Genomic DNA, 19,130 nt, shown 5'->3' on the forward strand with positions numbered 1-19,130 from the left:
CCCTCGTGAGCCCATGTCTGTCGCACTGTGGAGTGTCCGTCTGTCCGTCTCTCTGTGCACGGAGCCCAGCGGGCAATGACAGAGCCCGCCGCCGCCAATAAACTTGTTGGAGCAGCAGCAGCGGTGCAGGCAGCCGGGAGGGGACGGGAGGGGACACAGAGCGCGGCCAGGGCTGGGCCCCATCCCAGCACCACAACCAGCCTTTACAAAACAAACCACGTTTACTGCACAGCTGAACACAGGCTCAATGTGAGCAACTCCAGAGCTCCTGGCACCCAAGCCGGCCCTGTCCGCCCTGCCCAGGACAAGGCTGGACCCCCCGGCCCCCTCCCTGCACCCACACTGGGGGGGTAAGCAGCACCAGGGGTCAGAGGCGAGAGCAAGCACAGCCCCACGCAGGTGGGGGCCCACGGGTGCTCCCCCGGCATCAGGCCCTGAGACCCACAGCTCAACCCAGGGACACGCAGCGGTCCCACCGCCCCCCCCGCCCTGCACCAGCTCAGCCCAAACAGCGCAAAAGGATCCTTCCGGGCCCAGAGCACGAGGACAAGTGTCCCGAGCGTCCCAGCTCACGGCCAGGAGCAGCCATCCCTCCCCCGAGGCGGGGGCCCAGCGGGTAAGAAGCACTGAGAAAGGGCACGCAGCCCCCCCGGGCAGCACCGCCCGCCCCTGGCCCAGCTCCTCGCTGAGCAGCACCAGGGACCCAGCACGCTACTCTGCCGGCAGCGGGGAGCACTCGGCGGGGCTGGGGCTGCTGGGCCGGTCCCCATACAGCGAGCCGAAGCGGGCACGGCACTCCGGGAGCAGCCGGCGGTCCACGCCCGAGGCCAGCCCCGCCAGGCAGTGTGCCCGCACGATGCCCGCCTGCCCGCCGGACACCAGCCAGCCGTGCGAGTCCAGGTTGGGGCTGAAGCGCACCTGCAGGAGGAGAAGGGGGTCAGGGGGGAGGGGGACGAGGCACCCAAGAAGCTGCGTGGGCAGCGGGGTAGGGGCGGACCCTGCCTGCGCCCCCCGGGCTCAGCGCGGCCCCTCACCTTGTGCAGGGACTCCAGCTGCAGGCGGTCGAGGCTCAGCTCTGCCTTCACCTCCTGCGTGTGCATCCTGCGCATGGGCTCCCGGCTGGGGAAGTTCTTGAAGCTGCGCTGTGAAGCGGCGGCACGGCCGTGGGCTGCGCGCCCGGGGCACAGCGCTGCAGGCACGGCCGTCCTGCACGCACCGGGACCGCGGCAGGGGCAGGGGCTGCTCGGCCAGGGGACAAGGGTGGGCCTCAGGGTCAGCCACCCGACATCCACAGCAAAGGGCAGCAGGGGCCAGACCCCGGGGAAGGCCTGGGCAGGGGGGCTGGAGTGTGGCAGACCCCCCTCACCCCGGTGCCTCTCCAGCAGCTCTGACCCACAGACTCGCTCCCCTGCTCCAGGGGGCCCTTGGGCACAGCCTGGCCCCGGTGCCCCATGCCGACACCTCCAAACGGCCCGGCACGCCGGGGAGCGGGGGCCCAGGCAGGCTCTGACCCCCTGCCAGGGTCCTTCCCAGGGCTGGGCGCTCCAGACTGCTGCCACGGCCATGCCACCGGGCGTGCTGCTCTGCCCGGGGCTGATGGCCACGGCCATGCCCCCCACCGCCCTGCGACCGGGCAGCCAGGGGCTCCCTGCCTGGGCGACCCCAGCCCGGGCCGGCAAGGCAGCGGAGGCCGGGCAGCCCATCCCCGTGCTCTTGGGGCAGCCAGCCCGGGCTCCGCCGGAGGTGAAGGGCTGCCACAGCGTCTGAGAGGCATCTCCTCGCCCAGCCACAACCCCACAGGCCCTGGCCCCGCTCCCACAGGTCCCGCTCACGGTCAGGACCACCCAGCCCCGGGCCCGCCCCTGCCCTCTCCTACCAGGTCCGTGTCCCGGAACAGGAGGTAGCTCTTGGCCACCATCTCGCTGTAGAGCCTGGTCTTCGGCAGCGCCTGCTCGCCGCCCTCCGACTCGGCAGGGCTGCAGGGCAGCAGATCAGCTTTGTAGACCGGCTGCGGGCGAGACGGGGCTCAGGGCAGGGCGGTGGGTCCCTCTGCTCCTCCGGAGACAGGGATCGAGCGGGACTTGGGGCCCTGGGAGCCCTGCCCTGCCCCGCAGCTCAGCCGGGGAAGGTGCTGCTGCTGTAAGGGCGGGGGACAAACGGGGCCAGGCCTGCGCCACGCAGGAGCCTAACCCCGAAGGTCCCATCCCCAGGGCCGAGACTGCTGCCACGGCCCTTCCCCGCCACGCACACGCACACACACGACGTGCACACGCACACACACGTGTGGGGCAGCAGAAGACCCGAGGCTGGCTCGGGACACTCTGCCAGCGACCCAGGAACACAACCCCCACCCTGCCCAGCCCCATGCGTGTTGTGGACAGGCCCTGCTGAGCACGACGTCCTCTTACAAATCTGCGGTCTGAGGACCGCTTGACGTTGAGGGGGTTGACAGCCAGGTCGGGCAGCACCGCCGCCACCAGCTCACCGGTGATGTCTCCCGCAGCCACCGTGTTCAGCCAGTCCGAGCCAGATATGCTCTGCAGGAACAGAGGGCTCTTAGGGCGCAGGATCCCCAGGGGCTGCCCCCCACCCCCAGCCAGGCTGCAGCACCACCAACCCCTGGCACCACCCTCTGCCCCCCGGGGTAAGGGACGGGCTCGGAAGCGCAGCCAGCTTGGACACAGGTGGGGACGCCACCTCGCGTCTGGGGGGCAGAGGGTGACCCCAAGAGCCAGAGCCTCGTGTGGTGTCACCCCTACCCACGGACCCAGCTGGCGCTGGGTTTGGGGCAGGTGCCCACCCCTCTGACGTGGTCCCCGGGACAGAACTGCCCTGCACCAGCCTCTTACCCACACGGTCCCCTTGCGAGGGGCCACAAAATAAGCCTTGAAGCCCAAGTACCCGGCGTCGATGTAGTGGATCCCACAGAGACCGTAACTGCGACAAAGGGAAGGGATGAGGACAGAGCTCTGGGCTGCCACCCCGAGACTGCAAGAGCCAGGCACAGCCACCTCCCCAGCGACCCCAGGACGCAGGCGGGTGGACCGGGGCTGTCCTCGCTCTAGCAGCATGTCACAGCATCGCCAGGCAGCTCAGGGCAGCTCCCGGAGGCCAAGAACACGTCAAGACCCCAGAACCTTCTGCTGACTTGCGTCAGCCTGGGGCGACACAGGAGCCCCACTGCCCATCCCGGGTCAGGGGCCTCATTCTTCCCCTCGCCCACGGTGCTTGTGCCCGGGACGGTGAGGCCGAGGGGATCCCAACGCCGTGCAGCTGCGGTGGGACACAGCGCAAGCAGAGCCTTCCCTCACACCGCACGGCCGGACGCTCCCAGGGAGGGAGAGCCCAGCGGGGTGCGAGAGCAGATGCCAGCAGCAGGGCTGGCCCCCGGGCACGGAGCAGGCACCGCAGCGGCCCAGGCACTCACGAGGCATAGCAGTTGTCCTGGGCCACGGTGACTCCGTTGTAGGGCAGGAGCCAGGCCACCTCAGTGCTGAGGAACCGCTTGATGCTGTTGATGGGCTCGTAGAGCCGCCGCAGGTCCCAGAACTTGATCTTGCGGTCGCTCCCTGCCGTGACCAGGAAGTTGCTGAGAACCAGGAGAAAGGCAGCACTGAGAGCCCAGCGCAGAGCCGTGCCCCATCCCTGCTGCAGGGACGAGGCGGCCCCGGTCCCACAGCACAGCGCTGCTCCCACAGGCCATGGCTCAACCCCTCCACTCCAGAAAGCCAAACCCAAACTCCTCAGTGCCTCCGAGGAGCAGGTGCCAACAGCACCGTGTCCGCTGAAGCCCATCCTGGCCAAGAAGCCCCACCCGCAGGAGCGGGCCCGCTCTGCCGGGCAGCGCCCGCACCAGCCCCGGACCTAGCCCTCACCTGTCGGCCTTGCACCACTCGATGCTCCGGACCGCGTGGTCGTGGGCTAAAAAGCAGCGGAAAGGGTAGAGCTTGAGGGAGCCGTCAGGCTGGCGCACGCACTGCAGCAGGGACTTGGTGAGCAGGTTCCAGACGGCCACAGTGCCTGCGGGACAAGACCCGCGCCCGTGAGGAGCCGCCCCGCGACCGTGCCAGCACTGCAGGGGACGGCCGGCGCCGCGGCGTGGACTCGAGGCAGTGCAGGGTCACGGGACGGGTGGCGGGCGGTGGCACAGGCAGGGGCTGCGGGAGCTGCGAGGCACGGCGGCAGAGCCAGGGCTGGGGCCTGGAGCAGGACGGGACAGCTCGGGTACAGCTGGTCCCGGCAGCGCGGCACAGGGCCACAGGTCGCCTGCGGCCAGACACAAAACCGCACCCGGGCGAGTCGGACGGGCGCGGATGAAGGCAGAGCCGGTCCAGGAGCCAGCAGGTATGCGGGGGTGCCTACGGCCAGCCCACGGTGAGCCTTCCCCCTGTCCCAGGGATGGGCAGAGGTTCCTGCACGCCACCAGCCACCCGCTGCTGCTCACCCCGATGCTGCCCCCCCACACCTCATCCTCGGGTCCCCCGCTCCCCGCCCCAGGCCACGGCTGAAGGAACAGAAAGCTCTTCATGCGCCACTGCCAGATGCAGGGCGCGGGCTGGAGGCTCTGCCGCGGGCTGCAAGCCCCTCTTGCGCAGGAGGGGGACTCACCATCATAAAAACCAGCTGCAAGGCGATGGTGGGGCTTGGACGGCATCCAGGAGAGGCTGAAGCACTGGCCGCACTCCGACGCGCTCCCTGCCTGGATAGAACCCACCTGGAGCGTGGCAATGCACTGCACCTGGAGGCCAAAGGACAGGCGTCAGCCACAGCCCCGTGCTGGTGCCATCTGCGCCCCAAGAGCTGGGGACACCAAGGTTTCTGTCACCCAAACACCCCGGGGCCGGCGAGCTCTGCAGGCGTCCGACTCCCTCCCCAGCTCTCCCACCTGCACCAGCCAGGAGGGTCGCTGGGTGCCAGCCCCGATGGGGGACCGCAGTGGCAGAGGACACTGACCTTGCAGATAACGTGCTTGTGGAAGGACCCATCTAGAAGAGAGCAGAGGAGGGTCAGGACAGGCATCAGCTCTCCTAGAAGCTCCCTGCGGCAAGAGCTGCTCAGCAGCCTGGAGCCTGGCTCGCTGCTCCCCACGGCCCTGGCCAGGGCTCCCAGTCCCTGTCCCCTCCAGACAGCGTCCTCCACCACAGCCAACAGGGAGGCAGGCGAGCACACCCAGCAGCAGAAAACATGGAGCAGCACACAGAGCAGCAAATCAAGGAGTGGGCAGCGGCAAGACCTCCAGGAACCAGACTGGCCTGCACTGGAGGCAGCGGCACCCCGGAAGGTGCCATGGGCAGGGCTGACATTCCCCCCACCCCAGCGATCTTCACCCTACCATGACCGGCTGCCCGCCTTGACGGAAGACATCTTCACCAAACTCAAGGGGACCTGGTGACACACAGGGGCCAGACGAGGCCGTGACCGCCCCAGGAGGAAAGGAGCAGCCGTGCGGCACAGAGTGCTCTGCCAGGCAAAGGCGGCCAAGCCGGCCACGGCAGCCGGTGACGGGGGCTGGCGCAGCCCGGGCAGCCACCCCTGAGGAGGGCAGACTGCGCAGCCCCCTGCGCCCAAATGGCTTGTGACAAGGCACCCACAGGACCCCCCCCCCACCAGCTGTGTCCTCCAGAGAGTCTCCCCTGCCAGTGACACACAACACGAGTGCCGTGGTGTCCCCGTCCCGCACCTCTCAGGCTACAAGGGACCCCCTGTCCCCCACCGCGGTGTCCTCAGGCACAGCGAGCACCAGACAAGCACGTCCGCACCCCAGAGTGCAACAGCCCCACGCGGAGGCGGTGCCGAGCAGAGATACGGAGCAGCCATGCATCTTCTCTGGCACCGCCACGGCAGCCAGGGCATGGCGCGGAGAGCAGCCCCGGGCTCTGTCGGGCGGGAACACCGGGTGCGGGTACCTGGAGCCCCAGGGAACGCCAGCACAGCCACGCTGATCCGGGAGCTCCCGGCAGGGCCCCGGCATGCTGCAGTCTGGCACCGATCCTGCAGCTGCAAACTAGCACCCCCAGCCCGGCTGCGAGGCGTGGGGACAGTACGTGCAGCCGCAGCCAGGCTGACGCTACGTGACAGGACCCGGCCGGTCCGCAGGAGCCGGGCGGGCTGGGGAAGGATCCACGCCTGCCGCAAGGTCCCCACGTGGGATGGCTGCGGCAGCCAGCGCCAACCACCCGGAGCCGGCGCGCCGAGAGGGGGGCGGGAAAGGCAGCGCCGGCGCAGGCAGCGGCACGACGCGCTGACGGGGGTCGGCAGCCACGCTCGGTGCAGGGAACCCATTTCCCATTGTCCGCCGCAGACGTGCGGGCTGTCGGCCACGGCTGAGCGGCCACGAGCGACACGCGCAGGCCATCAATCTCGCTCGGCGCCCGGCAGGCGAGGCCATTACAAGCACCATTAGCCCGAGCCGGCCGAGCGCTGGGAGCGCCAGAGCCTGCTATGACAAACGGCTCAAGCCAGGCTGGAGCGAGCAGCAGGGACACGCTCCCAGCAGCGAGCACGGAGGCGGGGAAAGGATCCGGAGCACACTGCCGCAGCGACGCCTCGCCCCGCTCCAGCCACAGCACTGCAGCCCAGAGCGCCCGCCCAGCGCCCCCAGCTTCAGGCTGGGCTGCCACAGCGTCCCCCCGAGACCCAACCCACCTCCGAGCCAGCAGCGCTTTGACGCCCCCCGACACCAAAAAGCAGCCTCGCTGTCCCCGCGCCACGCCTCTCTGCCAGAAGCCAGGCCGGGGGTGGCAGCAGCCGCTGGTCCCGAGCCCGGAGGCGTGCGGGGGCTCGCTGCCCCACCACGCACTGCTCCCGGGCAGAGGGGCCCCAGCCCCGGGGCTTGCACGCCGCCCACCCCGGCACGGTGGGACGAGGGCCAGGACGCCCCTGCCCGGCGGCGCGGCTCTTCCTACCTTTTACCTGGGTTCTCTTGGAGTGCTGCAGGGCCCCGGGGTGCGGGAGGGAGTACAGCACCACCTTGCCGTCCGAGAAGGCCACAGCCAGCAGGCCCAGCCGGCTCATCTGCGGGTGCTGCAGAACGACACACGGGCTCAGCCCCAGGGTCACCGTCTGAGGGGCCCCAGGGTCACTGTCCCCTGCCCGGGAAGGCAAGGCTTTAGTGAGGGCATGGACTTAGGAGCCCCGGGGGAAACCAAAGGCAGCTCCTCCAGCAGCACACCCACCTTCCTGGCAGCGGTGGGCGGCTCCCAGGCACCGCTGGGGCAGAACTTCATGTCCCAGACGCAGCCATGGTCGGCAGCGACGGCATAGGCCAGCCTGGCTTTGTCGGCAGAGCTGCAGGCACAGATCAAGCCATGAAGAACACGGGAGCTGGTGCCCACAGCTCCAGCACACCCCAGCAGCAGAGCTGGCTACCGGCACAGCCCCCGTGGGGTTCAGGCCGTGGCTGGCAGCCCTGGGAGGGGACGAATCTCACCACCCCCTCAGCCACGGAGGGACAAGAGACACAGGGGCCCTGCTCCACCCCTGGGAGCCAGGCAGCCCCCAGCCCCTCCCCCAGGGAGCCGTTCCCCTGGCCAGGCCACTCACCCCTGCTCCTGCTGCAGCGTTCCCAGGCCCCAGAGCTGCAGGAGCGCGGGGCCCCCGTGGAGCCCGGCCACACTGTGCGTCTCCTCCATGCTCCTGTGGCAGTAGACGGCCACGTACTGAGGGGCTGCCGAGCCCTCTGGGGACGGGCACCACTCCATCGCCCACACAGGGCCGCCCACGAAGAAGGACACGTCCAGGCGCTCCTCGTGGGGCTGCAGGGAGCTGAACCTGCCAGGGGGAGGCGGGTAAGGGCACGGGCTGGGGGGCGGCGGGACCCCAGGGCACGCTGCACTGGCTGGCTGCTCAGCCCACCGCCGCTCCTGCTGCCCTGGGACGGCTGCCGGGCCCACGGCCCCGGGGGTTTCTGCCTGGCCCGGGCACGGCAGCACCACGCGGCCGCCCGTCACGGACCTGTTTACCCTATACAAGACACCGTCGTCTTGGATGCCCTCCCGCTGGATGGAGAAGAGGGGAGACTTCTCCTCTGCCGGCAGGTACGGGGCAGCTTCGCTGAGGAGGCAGAAGAAGGCAAGAGGACGTCTCCCCACCCTGGCCCCTCTCCCAGTCACCCCCCAGCACAGCACCATGCCCCAGCACCCACCCCAGCCTCTGCACAGCCTGGCGTGCCTTGCTGCCGGCCACCCTAGGGGCTACTAAGGCTCCACAGCCAAATCCACAAGACCCCCAAAGCCCACGACGAGAAGGCCCCCCCGCCTTTCCGCTGGGGCCTGATCCCACCAGAGGATCCCCCAGCACCCACCATGCCCTCGTTCTCGCCCAGCTCCGATGGCTGTGGCCACCCCCCTCCCCGCCCCAGCTCACCCCCAATGTTGCCAGGACCTGCCCCCACCATGCAGCCTGAGCGCAGGCAGCGCCCGTGTGCCGTGTCCCTCCCCGCCCCCCCTTCCCGCACTGCTCCGACGGTACCTGTCAGAGAGACACGTCCACTTGTGCGCCAAAGGGATCCACTCGGGAAACTCCCACTGCGAGTGCTTCTGATCCCGCCTGCAGCGCATGCACCAGCCTTCACCCACAGCCCCCTCCCCGCCACAGCCCCCTCCCCGCGGCGCAGCCACCCTCTCCCTGTGGTGCAGCCAGCCCCACGCCGAGGGCTCTGGGCCCCTGCCCTTCCCCACACCCCCCAGCCCTGCTCAGCCACCCCGTCCCCAGCGGAACGTGCTCCTCCGCCCACGGTACCCAGGGCACCAGCAGCCACTGCTCCCCGCAGCCCACCAGAAATGCCCCAGCAGCCCCCCAGGCCCCCGCTCACAGGCTGCAGGTGAGGCTGGAGCACTTCTCCACCGGAGCCATGATGGAGTTGTGGAAGCCGTTGGGAGCGAGGCCTCGGCACTGCGGCTTGGATCTCTGGGCACGAGAGCAGACTCAGAGCAGGACCTGGCCAAAGAGCTCAGGCTCTGCCCACCCAGACGTTCACAGGAGGCACTGGGGGGACCCTCCTGTCTTAAATGGTGGCGACGCAGCCCACGAGCGCAGAGCTCTCCCCCTGCCACAGCAGCAGCAGCCACCAAGACGGCGTCACGCTGGGCTAAAGACACAAATTCCCATTCTGGGGACTTCTAGGACCTACAGGACAGCCTCCAGGACCCTGCCTTCCCCTCCCATCAGCTTCAGCAGGAGCCCAAGACCCCCGCGCCCTCTCCCAAGAGTACCCGTCACCCTGTCCACCCTCACTCGGAGCTGCCTCTGCCTGCAGTTAAGCCCAAAGAGCTCATGCCCGGACTCACGGCTGATGGGCCCTGTGCCACCCCTGATCGAGTCCTGCCCCAAACAGCTGGGGGTGGAGACCCCGCGTGAGAGCTCAGACACTTGGTGTTGCTCATGCTGGGCCAAAGATAAGAAGCGGCCAAGGCAGAGACCCTGCCCTTACCCCTGCAGACGACGTCTTCCCACCGTGTCCTCGGAGCGCCTCCAGCTCTGGCTCCGACACCTCACTGAGGGGCGCGTCGCTCCCCTCCTCCTCCTCCTCCACCTGCAGCACCTCCTTCGAGGGCACGAAGTCAGCATCTCGCGCAGGATCATCACTGTCTGTTTCCTCCTCCTTCCTCCTCCGGCTCCGACGCTTCTTCTGGATACACTCAAGCTCTGGCTCTGGCTCCTGGGCACCTTCGGTGGGAGCCGGGGGCTGGTACACAGACGTCAGCTCCTCTGCCAGCTCCTGCAGGTACAGCAAAGCCCTGGGACACCAAAGGCATCCCCCGGAGGTGAGCAGGGGGACTGCACAGGGACCAGCTAGCCCTCCCTCCAGGACCGGGTGGACACACCCCTCCAGCCCGTGGTCCGGGCGAGCTATTTGCTCCAGCCCTGCCCAGCCGGGCTGCGGCAGAGCCCCTCTGGATGCACTGCCAGGCTCCAGGTTGGCCGCTCAGGCAGCCAGCATCCCCCGCCCCTCCCCAGGGAATGGCAGCAGGCAGGGGAATGCATCCAGCACGGCCGTTTGCCAGAAAGCGGGAAAGCCAGACCTCTTCCTGCAAGCCCCCTCCGCAAAGGGAGCTCCCTGCTGCTGCAGGCGCTGCGCCCCGCCTCTGCACAGCCGAGCGAGGGGACCGGGGCACTGAAACCCCCCCAGCTCTGCCTCTGCAAACCCAGGGCTGGCGCAGGCACTTGGAGAGCAAAGGCACCGCCTGAGCCGCCTGTGGAGGCCCCAGAGCACAGGGGCTCCCCACAGGACTCCCCCTGGCACAGCAGCTCCCCCTCCCCGGAGGAGGCTCCTCCTGGCTTTGTCAGGACCCAAGGAAACTTCTTCAGCCCCATCGAGCCCATCGACAGTCCCTGCTGCTCCCCCCACCCCTGGATCCAAACACCTTCTCCCTAAAGCGGGAGAAGACCGTTCCGTGGGGAACCAGCCTGCCCCACCGACGTGGCACAGACACCCACACCCTCTGGGCCAGGCAGGGGTCTTGAGGAACCACTCCGAGAGCGGCGTCTGCCTGTCCTCCAGGACCCCCGCCCCATCCGTTGCCCCTGCTTACACCTTGGCTGCCTGTCTTTTGGGGCGCCCGCCGCGGGGGTTCTCCAGGCCTTCCGCCGCCTCGCTGCTCCCCAGCACCTTCTGCACGCAGATGGGCTCCGGGGTCGGGCACTCCACGTCCCGAGACAGTTTCAGCAGCAACATCTCCGTCTTGGGCTTCCGCCCGCGCTTCCCGGGTGCTTTCGGGGGCATCACGGCCCCGTTCTCGGAGACCCTCGAGGGCTCGCCGTGACCCTCCGTCCCCGCAGGGACCGGATCACCGGGGTCATCGGGACTGTTTTTAGGTTTTTGGTTTCGGATTGTTTTCTTCTGAGAGTTGGCAGCTTCCACTCCCTCCTCAGAAACACCCAAAGCATCCAAATCTCTGTGCGGTGACCGCTCCCCTGCTCCAAAAATAACAGAGTTAAGCACGAAAACACAGCAGGGACCGACCGGGCACCGACCCCCGCCCCGGGCACCCACCCCCAGCCCGGAGCTCTCTGCCCCGCAGCGCTCCGGGATCGCGACCCCCAACCCGCTGCCCGTACGTACGGAGCGATCGGGACTCGCCCTCCCGCACCGGGCTCCGGCTGCGCCCGGTGGGTGCCGATCCCCGTCCCGAACGGCCCCGGCGGCTCCGCTCCCGGCAGCGAGGCCCGCGGGAGGCGCTGGACGCCATGGGGGCTCCCGGGAACCGCCGCCGCCGCCGCCGCCAACAACACACGGAACCGGATGCGGAAGCGGCGGCGCGGAGGGATGGCGTCACGCCGGTAACTTCTTCCGTGACGGGGCGGGGTGACGCGCGGCTCTACGTCCTGCCGGGACCACGCGTGAAGGTGTCCGGAGCGGACAGATCGCGGGAGGCTCCGCGGGACCCCCCCCGCCCTCTTCCGAACCGAGGGGACACCCGGCGTGGGGCGGAACGGGACGGAACCGGGAGGTGGGAGACGATAAAGGGCAGTCACGGAGCAGGGAACGCCATTGCGTGCGTCCTCACGGCGCCACACGCCGTCCCTCCCCAGAGCCACCGCACGTGGCGTCACCGCGGTTAAAGTGCGGGGACCCCCAAGGCGGGACCCGCAACAGCGCCCCTGGGCGGGAACGCGTCAGTATCGGGACCTTCCGGCACAGCAAGAAACGTGTGGGCAGATCTGCTAGCACGGGCAAACGCAGAACAGCGGGAACGCCGCCCCGCACTGCCGCAACTGACTCAGTCGAGGTTCCCGCATTTGGGGCAATTGCGGCGCTTGAATCTCTCTCTGGCACAACCACCTGCCTGCTCGGAGCGTTTCCTCTGCCAAATAAGTGTGACCGCGCCTTCCCCGCCGACCCGCCCCGGCACCGCGCACACACGCTCCGCACACGGACACCCGCACCCACACGACCCCCGCCCGCCCCCTCCCACCGCCCCGCAGCGCCCGCGCCCGCCCGGGCGCGGCGTCGCCCTGAGCTGGGTGTGTCCCGTCATCCCGCGCGGCGATCGATCTGCATGACCCCGCCCCCTCCGCAACGCCCCGCCCCTGCCGGCAGCGGCCTGATCTTCGTGGCCCCGCCCCTGCGGGACGCAGCGGCTCTGTCGGTAGCAGCGCGCTCTGCAAGGCCCCGCCCCCTGCCGGAGCCCCGAGCCCCGCACGCCCCCCGCGGGAAGGCCTGGGCTCGGGGCTGGCGCGGGAGGCAGGGGACGGGGAGAGCGCCCGCTCCCCCGGCCCCCTCCGTGTCTCGGAACGCACCCGCGGGGCGGCAACCGGGGCACGGCTGGCGGTAGCGGGGACAGCGGGACCCGCTCCGCCCCGCCCACGGCCCAGCGCCGCCGCCGAGCCCGGTGAGTGCCGGAGCCACGGGGCTCCCCCCCGCCGAGCTCGGCTCCGCCTGCGGCAGCAACGGAAGCTGAGAGCGGTGCATAAAGGCGCCCCTTTTGGGGCAGAACTACAGGCGCCCTGCCCTCTTCCCCGCTCCCCCCGCAGCTGGGAACGCGCGGGGCTCGGGGGCACACGGAGAGCCTGCAGCAACCCTCGCCGGGAGCTGGGGCAAGCACCGGTTCTACCGCAGCAGAACGGGACGGGAAGGCTGCAGAGCAAGGGAGGACACCCCCTTCCCTGCCAGAGCCTCGGCCTCTGCTCAGGCCGGGCCCTGCACTGGGCCCCTCCTGCAGGAGCAGCCCCGGCACCCCCAGGGTGCACGGGGTCAGAGGGGCTGGGCTCTCCCGGACAAACCCATCCCGAGTGGCTGCCACCCCGGCAGCCAGAGGAGCCGTGAGCCAGGGGCCATCGACACAGTGTCACCATCTCCCCCAGGTTCCAGAGGAGGGGCCCAGGAACAGGAAAGATCCCTGCTACGGTCTGGAGTGGGAGGAGAGGGGCTGGGCAGAAGTGCCAGCACGCCCAAGGCAAGCGCAGAGCTGAGCTGCGGTGACACGGGGCGCCGGGGCTCCTGCCACGCCACAGAAGGCGGACAAGGAGCACCGTGGGGCCGGGTTTATTGGTGTCTGTGCAGCTGCCCCGACTACTGATCCACGCTCTTGACACGCAGGACGACAGGCACGGAGGTGCAGGGGATCATGCCCAAGTCCGTGATGACCAGATCCACCAGGTCAGGCGGTGTCACGTCGTAGACCAGGTTGAGGAGGCGCAAGGACTTGTTCTCTGCCCAGCCGCCCAGCTGGGCCTGGCCCTTCCGGAGCACGATCAGGTCGTCGGGGTCATCTGTGGAGAAAGGGGCAGCCGGCGGGGTCAGGGGGAGGGACAGCACCTCTCCATCCTGCCCGGGAGCACGCAGCACCGCTGCCTGCCAGGCCGCTCTTCCTGCGGGTGCGGGCCCCTCGGCCAGGAGGGGGAATGGCAGGGCAGAGCAAGGGGAAAGGGAGCAGGTCCCGGCTGGGAGGAAGGGGACAGAAGCCATACCAAGCTCGTTGGAGACGAAAGAGTCCGTCTGCACGCGCTCACAGAACTTGTAGGTCTCGCAGCACACGAGGACGGGTACGTTGTAGGCCTTGGAGACCAGCGCTATCTGGGATGTCCCCACCCGGGACATGACGGAGCCGTTGGCCAGGAGCGCGTGGGCTCCCAGCAGCACTTTGGTCACCTGTCAGGGATCTGTCAGCACCTTTCGTCTCGCTGCAGCCTCCCCCCTGCCCGCCGCTGCCCTCGGCACTGCCCCGCTCCGCTCCTCACCTCGGGCAGCACGTACGAGATGGCGTTGATCATCACGTAGGTGCAGTGGATGCCCTTGCGCACCAGCCGGCGCAGCGTCTCCCGGCCCTCCAGCCGCGGCCGGCTGTCCACCACAATCACACGGAAGGCCCGGCCCTTCTTCACATGGGCGTCGCACAGCGTCCGGTTGACGAGGGAAGAGCTGATGGACACCTGTCAGGAGGCTGCCCCGTCCCGCCAGGCCGTCCCCTTGCCTGGCACACGCTGCCCCGCGCCGATGCTGCTCGCCGACAGCGTCGCCCAGAACGCGCCCCAGTGCCAGAAGACTTCCCCTGGCACCGCCTCCAGCGCGGGACCCAGCAGGTGCCGGCCGGGCCCGAGGTTTTCTGAGCATTAGCCTGGGCTCTTGCCCAGGGGACAGCCCAGACGGGTGCCTGACGGCAGGGGCTGGCTGGGCTGGGCCGGCCGAGCAGGCGGTGCGGCCAAGGCCCCAGGCAGATCCAGCCCGCACGGAGCAATGCCAGTCCGGCTCCCACCGACACCCTGATGGGCTGGTGCTGCCCTGTCACCACCTTGTGATGCGAGCTCATCAGCCTGCCCGTCTCCCGGGAGGGGACAGAAGTCCTAAGGAGCTCTCCGCCTTCTCTAAAGCACTAACAACACGTCCACGTCCAGTTAGCAAGTGCCGATCCAGGGCCACGCTCTGCCCCGACACCCTCACACATCGACCACTGTTCTGTCCTGCCCCGCTGGCCGTAAACTTCTCCCTTGTGCCTTTACCAGCTCCCCTCACAGCCAAGTTCTGGCAGGGACCCCCTGACTGCCCCCTCCCTGCTTGTTTTATTTCTAGTTGCTGGACCCAGAGCCACAACCCCTCCCTCCCCCTTAGGCAACGCTGACTTTCCCACCCTTGAAAAGCTGCTTTTGCAAGAGCTTCCCGCGTTCACTCAGCTGCTCCGCCGCCTTTTTCCCCCCCGCTGGCCTGGCTGCCCTGGCTCTGCCCTTACCATCCGTACACCAGGATCACATCGTTGTCATTTATCTTCTCAAAGGCAGACCTCGAAATGGCTTCAGCTGCCAAAAGAATCTTCTCCCGCAGGTATTTGTCAATAGTGTCCTGCAGCTTCTCCTTCGCCTGAGGAGACAGTGCCATCATGTACAGCACGGCCTTGCCCCACCGCAGACACTCTGTTGTCCCCTGCGGGCCTGAGGGCTCGGTTCTGCCTGCAAGCGGAGAGCCCCTGCCCTGCTCCCAGCCAGCCCGTCTGCTGAACAGCACCTTCCCCGGGACAGGGGCTCGACAGGACACCCAGGGCTGCCCCTGTCCCAGCAGACCCTGGTGCCCCACCAGGCGTTCGAGCTGCCCCCAGGCCCTCCCCAGCCCTGCCCGTTACCTCCCCCACATCTCCTGGGTCAGTCACTCTGGTCACCCCACAGAGATTTCACTGCTCAGACTCTCCAGCCTGACGCCTCTCAGCCTCAGGGGTCCTCCCGAGGTACGCCACCACCTGCCCCTTGCTCCACAGCTCCTGTGGAGCTTCTTGCATGGGGTGTAGCTGGGCACTGAAAAACCGCATTCTTCACCTCTGACATCACGGACGCTGTCAAACAGCGCTCTGTAAGAGCAGTCCCGGTGGGCGAGGGCAGCTCACGGTGCCCGGCCGCCGTGGCCTCTGTGGCCGTCCTGCAGCGCGCAGCCCCGGCTGGGCCAGCCCGCCCGTCCCCCAGCCGCTGAGTCGCCTCTCGAGGCAGGCGCGGTGCTGGTGGCTGGCCAGGCCAGCGGCGCGGTGCTGCATTCACCCCGACCACGTGCGCCCACCGCCGCCTCTCCCAGCTGACGTCCCTGCTCCTGACGAGCTCCAGTCCTACCCGCCCAGCGTTTGCTGGAGTGCACCCCGGCCCCACTGGGTGCTGGCAGAGGGGGAGCAGGTCTGGCCGCGTCCCCGCTCAGGCCACGGCTGGTGACACCGAGGGCCGTGTCTCCCAGCTCTGCTGCAGCACGGCTCCCCGTCTGCAACCCACCACCCCTCCCTGCTGAGGGCTGTCCCTCCACCCCGCTGCCCACAGCCAGAGGGCTGGAGCCCGCTGCTCGCGCAAGGCCACTCACCTCCTCCTCTCTCAGGGTGTCGGGGAGGCATGAAATCTCCTTCTTGAGGAACTTAATGGCATTGCCCATGCTGGCTGACAGAGGCCGGCACTGGTTCAGGAAGCTGCAGGGAGGACACGGGCTGAGCTCCAGAGCAGCCTGGAGGGCAGGGGCCAGGAGAGGGAGGGGGCATCTGGGCTGAGAACGGTGGGCAGGGAGGCAGAACCCAGGAAAACCAGCCCACGTTTGGGTGGACACCGACCCAGACAGGTGACCAATGGACCACCCTCAGTGGAGCTCCAGTTCCTCTGCTCTGGCGCCGGGAGCCCTCACCTGATGTGTGGCTTCAGCTTGGCCACCAAGTCCCGCGACAGCTCCTCGTTGGGGGGAGTTGCGTAATCCCGGATCAGCTGAGACAAGGAGAAAGCGAGCATGAGCTCAGGGCACCCGACCACCCTCGCTCAGGAGGCTGCAGACCAGACACGAGTGCACACTGCACAGCCTGATGGTGGGGGCAAAGGTGCGCTCCAGGAGCTCCAACCTGCAGTGGCAGCGCCAGAGCAGGATCCCAGCAAGGCCCAGCCCCGGGCACAGTCAGAAGGAAGAGGCTGAAGATGACTGAGCACAGAAGTAGCCTCAGTAGCCAGGGCACAGGAAGAGATGCCTGCGCCTGGTGGGCACGGGCAGCTGCTCACGTACCTGTTTGAAGACTTCCAGCAGGGCGATGCAACGGGCGTTGGAGCCATTGATGATGCCCTGGGAGTACTGGAGGCCAAGGCGCACCACAGCTGGGTGAATTACCATGGAGGGGATGCTGCAGGGACAAGCGTGAGAGCTGTCAGCACTGGCCCTCTACAGCCCAGGAGCAACCAACCCATCGCCAGGCCAGCCTCGGGCCAAAAAACCTGAGGGGCAGCCCGGGAAGGGAGCTGTGACAGCCGGGAAGGGTCTCCTGTGACCTGAGGAGCCAGGCTAAAGCCATCAGCCCCTTCTCCTGCGGCCCTGCACTGCCCGAGGGCAGCTCTCCTCATCCCGCACGCAGGACATCCAGCTGCCCCTGCTGCTGCTCCTCAAGCTGAGCGAAGGGGTCCCCCGCCACCCCACCAAGCCTATCCCACCCACAGGAGCAGGATACCCCTTCACTACGGCCACTTCACAGCCAGGCCAGCCGAAGGAGAGCCAAACGATTGCTGGGGGCCTGGGCTGGGGAAGCCACGTACCTCATCTGCTGTGTCAGCGGCTTCTTCCGGCTGTACTGGTGCAAGTGGGAGAACAGGTTCACCTTGGTGCCATAGTCCTGCCTCAGCGGTACCTGCGCCCGAGCAGTGTTGATGATGGCTTACCCCAGGCCGCCCTACAGCCCCGCTCAGCCCAGCACCACCAGTCATACCCAGCACTCACTCGTGGCACGCCAGAGGTCCTGCTGCCCAGCAGAGAGCAGACCCTAGTCCCACCACGCGCCCAGCCTGACCCCCACCACACCCCCCGCGGCACGACGGCTCTGAAGTGTGCAGCCCGTCACCCAGCCCTCCTCCGACCTGCTGCCGCTCCAGCTTCTTGGCCAGTTTCCTCTGGGCGGCGGGGTCGTCCACCTGCACGTGCTCCGGCAGCCGCTTCACCACTGCGAGGATGGTGGGGAGGGCGGCGTGAGACGGCGCCGCTCTGGTGCAGCCCCCAGCCCAGCCCCGCTGCCCCAGGGCTCGGGAAACGCAGGGCAGGGCAGCGCCCAGGGGGCCACGGAAGGATCAGACGGGCAGGCCCACCCCAGAGCCCTCCCGCCCTGCTCACCCACCCACGCTCTGCACCCTGTGGGGACGACAGCTTTACCGGACTGCGGCTCGGCGGGGGTCAGCCTGGGCTTGGCTGCCGTGGCTGCCTGGCTCAGCTCCGCTTTCTTGGCCTGCTTCTGGGCCCGCTCGGCCTCCTGCTTGGCCCGGCGCTCTGCTCGCAGCTCAGCTTTGCTCTTGCCCCCCGCGGGCTTCTCGGCATCGCTGGGGCCATCGGCCAAGGGTGGGGGGGACGTCAGGTGAGCAGGCACTGCAGGAGAGGGAAGGGGGACGCCTGTACCAGCCTCTGTCAGCAGGAGACCTAGCCCCGTGTGAGGGGCGGCCCACGGTGGGGAGACCCTCCTCTGAGCAAGGGTCTGCCTTCCGAGGGGCAGCTGGGACTGAGCCCCACATTCTCCAGCGCCCCCACCACCGGGCCAGCCCCATATTCAGGTGGGGAGGGGACTGGCCTCTCTACGCTCCAGTCCCCACAAAAACGCAGGCGCTCGAGGTAGCGAGGACCGGGACTGCAGAGAGGGGGGACACCCCGCAGACCCTGCTGCAGCCTCCCCTAACCGGAGGATGCTCCAGCCCGGGGGCGTTCCCAGCCCGGGAGACCACCGGGGGCCTCGGCACAGGGCTGCCCCTCCTCGGGGGGCTGCTGGGGAGCTCCGCCGCGGGGCTCTCCCGCCCCGGGGAGCGGCAGGTCCTCACCCCGCGGTTGCCCTGGCTCGGAGGGCGTCCCCGGCTCCGGGGGCTCGGCCGCCGGTCCCTTCTCGCTCCTCTTCTTCTTCTTCTGCTGCTTCTTCTCCTTCCGCAGCTGCAGCTTCTCCTCCCGGGAGAGCTCCGGGGCCTGCGGGCACACATCGTCAGGCGGCCCCCGGCCCCCGAGCCGGCCCCCGGCCCCCACGCCGGCCCCCACCCCGGCCGCCGGCCCTGCTCACCTGCGGTCCCGCCGGCACCGGCGCGGCGGCTTCGGGGCCCGCACCTGGAACGAGGGGAAGCGTGAGCGGGGCCGGGAGCGGGGGCCGGGAACGGGGGTCGGGGCAGGCCCCGCGCTCACTCACCGCCCGCCGCGGCCCGCTCCGCCATGGCGCCCGCCCGCAGCGCCCCCTGCCGGCGGGAGGACGGGGCCGCCCGCGGGCTCTGCGTGACCTGCCGTGGCGTCAGCGGCCCTCCGCATGACGCGCGGTGACGCCATGCCGTGGCGGGTTGGGGGCCGATCCCTTTCGCGGGGTGTCCCGCCCCAGTGCCCCGGGCCCTGCTCCCCCCCCCCCCCGCGCCACCCGCGGGAGCCCCCCCAGCTCCGGGCCGGCGTTCAGCACCGGGCGCGGCGGCGCTGCGGCCCTGACGGGCGTCGCCCGGCGCTCGGCACGGGGCTGCCCCGGGCTCCCGGGGAGGGGGGGAGGGTGTCCCGGGACGGCCAGGCTGGGGGGGGCTCCCGCGGGTGGCGGGGCGGGACGGGACGGGACGGGGCGGGGCGGGGCAGGCGGCCGGGGCCGGCCCCGGCGGGCGGTTCCGCCGGTCGCGCCATCGCGGGGGCCCCGCGGGGCGGCGCCGGGGAGCGCCGGGCCCGAGATGGCGGCGCGCGGCAGGTAGCGGGGGCGCGCGACCCGGTC

The 19,130-nt window shown here is 69.4% G+C and overlaps 2 protein-coding genes across 3 annotated transcripts; both read right to left on the reverse strand.

Annotated features, from left to right (window-relative positions):
• Window positions 1–274: 274 nt before the first annotated feature.
• GTF3C2 (general transcription factor IIIC subunit 2) lies at window positions 275–11,189 on the reverse strand. 2 transcript variants are annotated; one of them, XM_086461797.1, is made up of 18 exons: window positions 11,091–11,189; window positions 10,533–10,909; window positions 9,437–9,737; window positions 8,813–8,907; window positions 8,470–8,547; window positions 7,954–8,052; window positions 7,543–7,770; window positions 7,176–7,287; window positions 6,906–7,023; window positions 4,954–4,985; window positions 4,609–4,738; window positions 3,876–4,020; window positions 3,428–3,589; window positions 2,850–2,937; window positions 2,409–2,537; window positions 1,877–2,008; window positions 1,035–1,142; window positions 275–918 (listed from the first exon to the last, which is right to left on the reverse strand). In XM_086461797.1, the coding sequence occupies exons 1-18, from the start codon at window positions 11,187–11,189 to the stop codon at window positions 712–714; spliced, it is 2,640 nt and encodes an 879-aa protein (XP_086317923.1). In that variant the 3' UTR covers window positions 275–711. The 2 variants fall into 2 exon arrangements, with proteins under 2 accessions (XP_086317923.1, XP_086317922.1); XM_086461796.1 differs by having other exon boundaries at window positions 9,431–9,737; window positions 10,533–10,914; window positions 11,063–11,189.
• Window positions 11,190–12,914: 1,725 nt separating this feature from the next.
• Window positions 12,915–18,603, reverse strand: EIF2B4 (eukaryotic translation initiation factor 2B subunit delta). The gene is made up of 13 exons (XM_086461798.1): window positions 18,579–18,603; window positions 18,456–18,499; window positions 18,226–18,364; window positions 17,573–17,782; window positions 17,284–17,366; window positions 16,966–17,057; window positions 16,445–16,559; window positions 16,079–16,155; window positions 15,767–15,869; window positions 14,667–14,794; window positions 13,681–13,861; window positions 13,411–13,591; window positions 12,915–13,212 (listed from the first exon to the last, which is right to left on the reverse strand). Exons 1-13 carry the CDS (start codon window positions 18,601–18,603, stop codon window positions 13,013–13,015), a joined length of 1,578 nt encoding a protein of 525 aa, XP_086317924.1. The 3' UTR covers window positions 12,915–13,012.
• Between the last annotated feature and the right edge of the window lie 527 nt (window positions 18,604–19,130).

The sequence above is a fragment of the Leptosomus discolor genome, chromosome 2, assembly GCF_034619465.1.
Source record: "Leptosomus discolor isolate bLepDis1 chromosome 2, bLepDis1.hap2, whole genome shotgun sequence".
Taxonomy (NCBI): domain Eukaryota; kingdom Metazoa; phylum Chordata; class Aves; order Leptosomiformes; family Leptosomidae; genus Leptosomus; species Leptosomus discolor.

Bases quoted from the DNA above. Each gene is read 5' to 3' on its own strand.
- GTF3C2 (XM_086461796.1), bottom strand. From the start codon at position 11,189: ATGGCGTCCAGCGCCTCCCGCGGGCCTCGCTGCCGGGAGCGGAGCCGC. The intron at 8,548-8,812 runs GTGAGCGGGGGC...CATGCGCTGCAG, and splicing joins TCCAGCCTCACCTGCAGCCT to GCGGGATCAGAAGCACTCGC. The intron at 3,590-3,875 runs GTGAGGGCTAGG...CCTGGTTCTCAG, and splicing joins GAGTGGTGCAAGGCCGACAG to CAACTTCCTGGTCACGGCAG.
- EIF2B4 (XM_086461798.1), bottom strand. From the start codon at position 18,603: ATGGCGGAGCGGGCCGCGGCGGGCG. The intron at 17,058-17,283 runs GTCGGAGGAGGG...GCTCGGGCGCAG, and splicing joins AGAAGCTGGAGCGGCAGCAG to GTACCGCTGAGGCAGGACTA. The intron at 13,862-14,666 runs GTAAGGGCAGAG...GGTGTCCATCAG, and splicing joins GTGATCCTGGTGTACGGATG to CTCTTCCCTCGTCAACCGGA.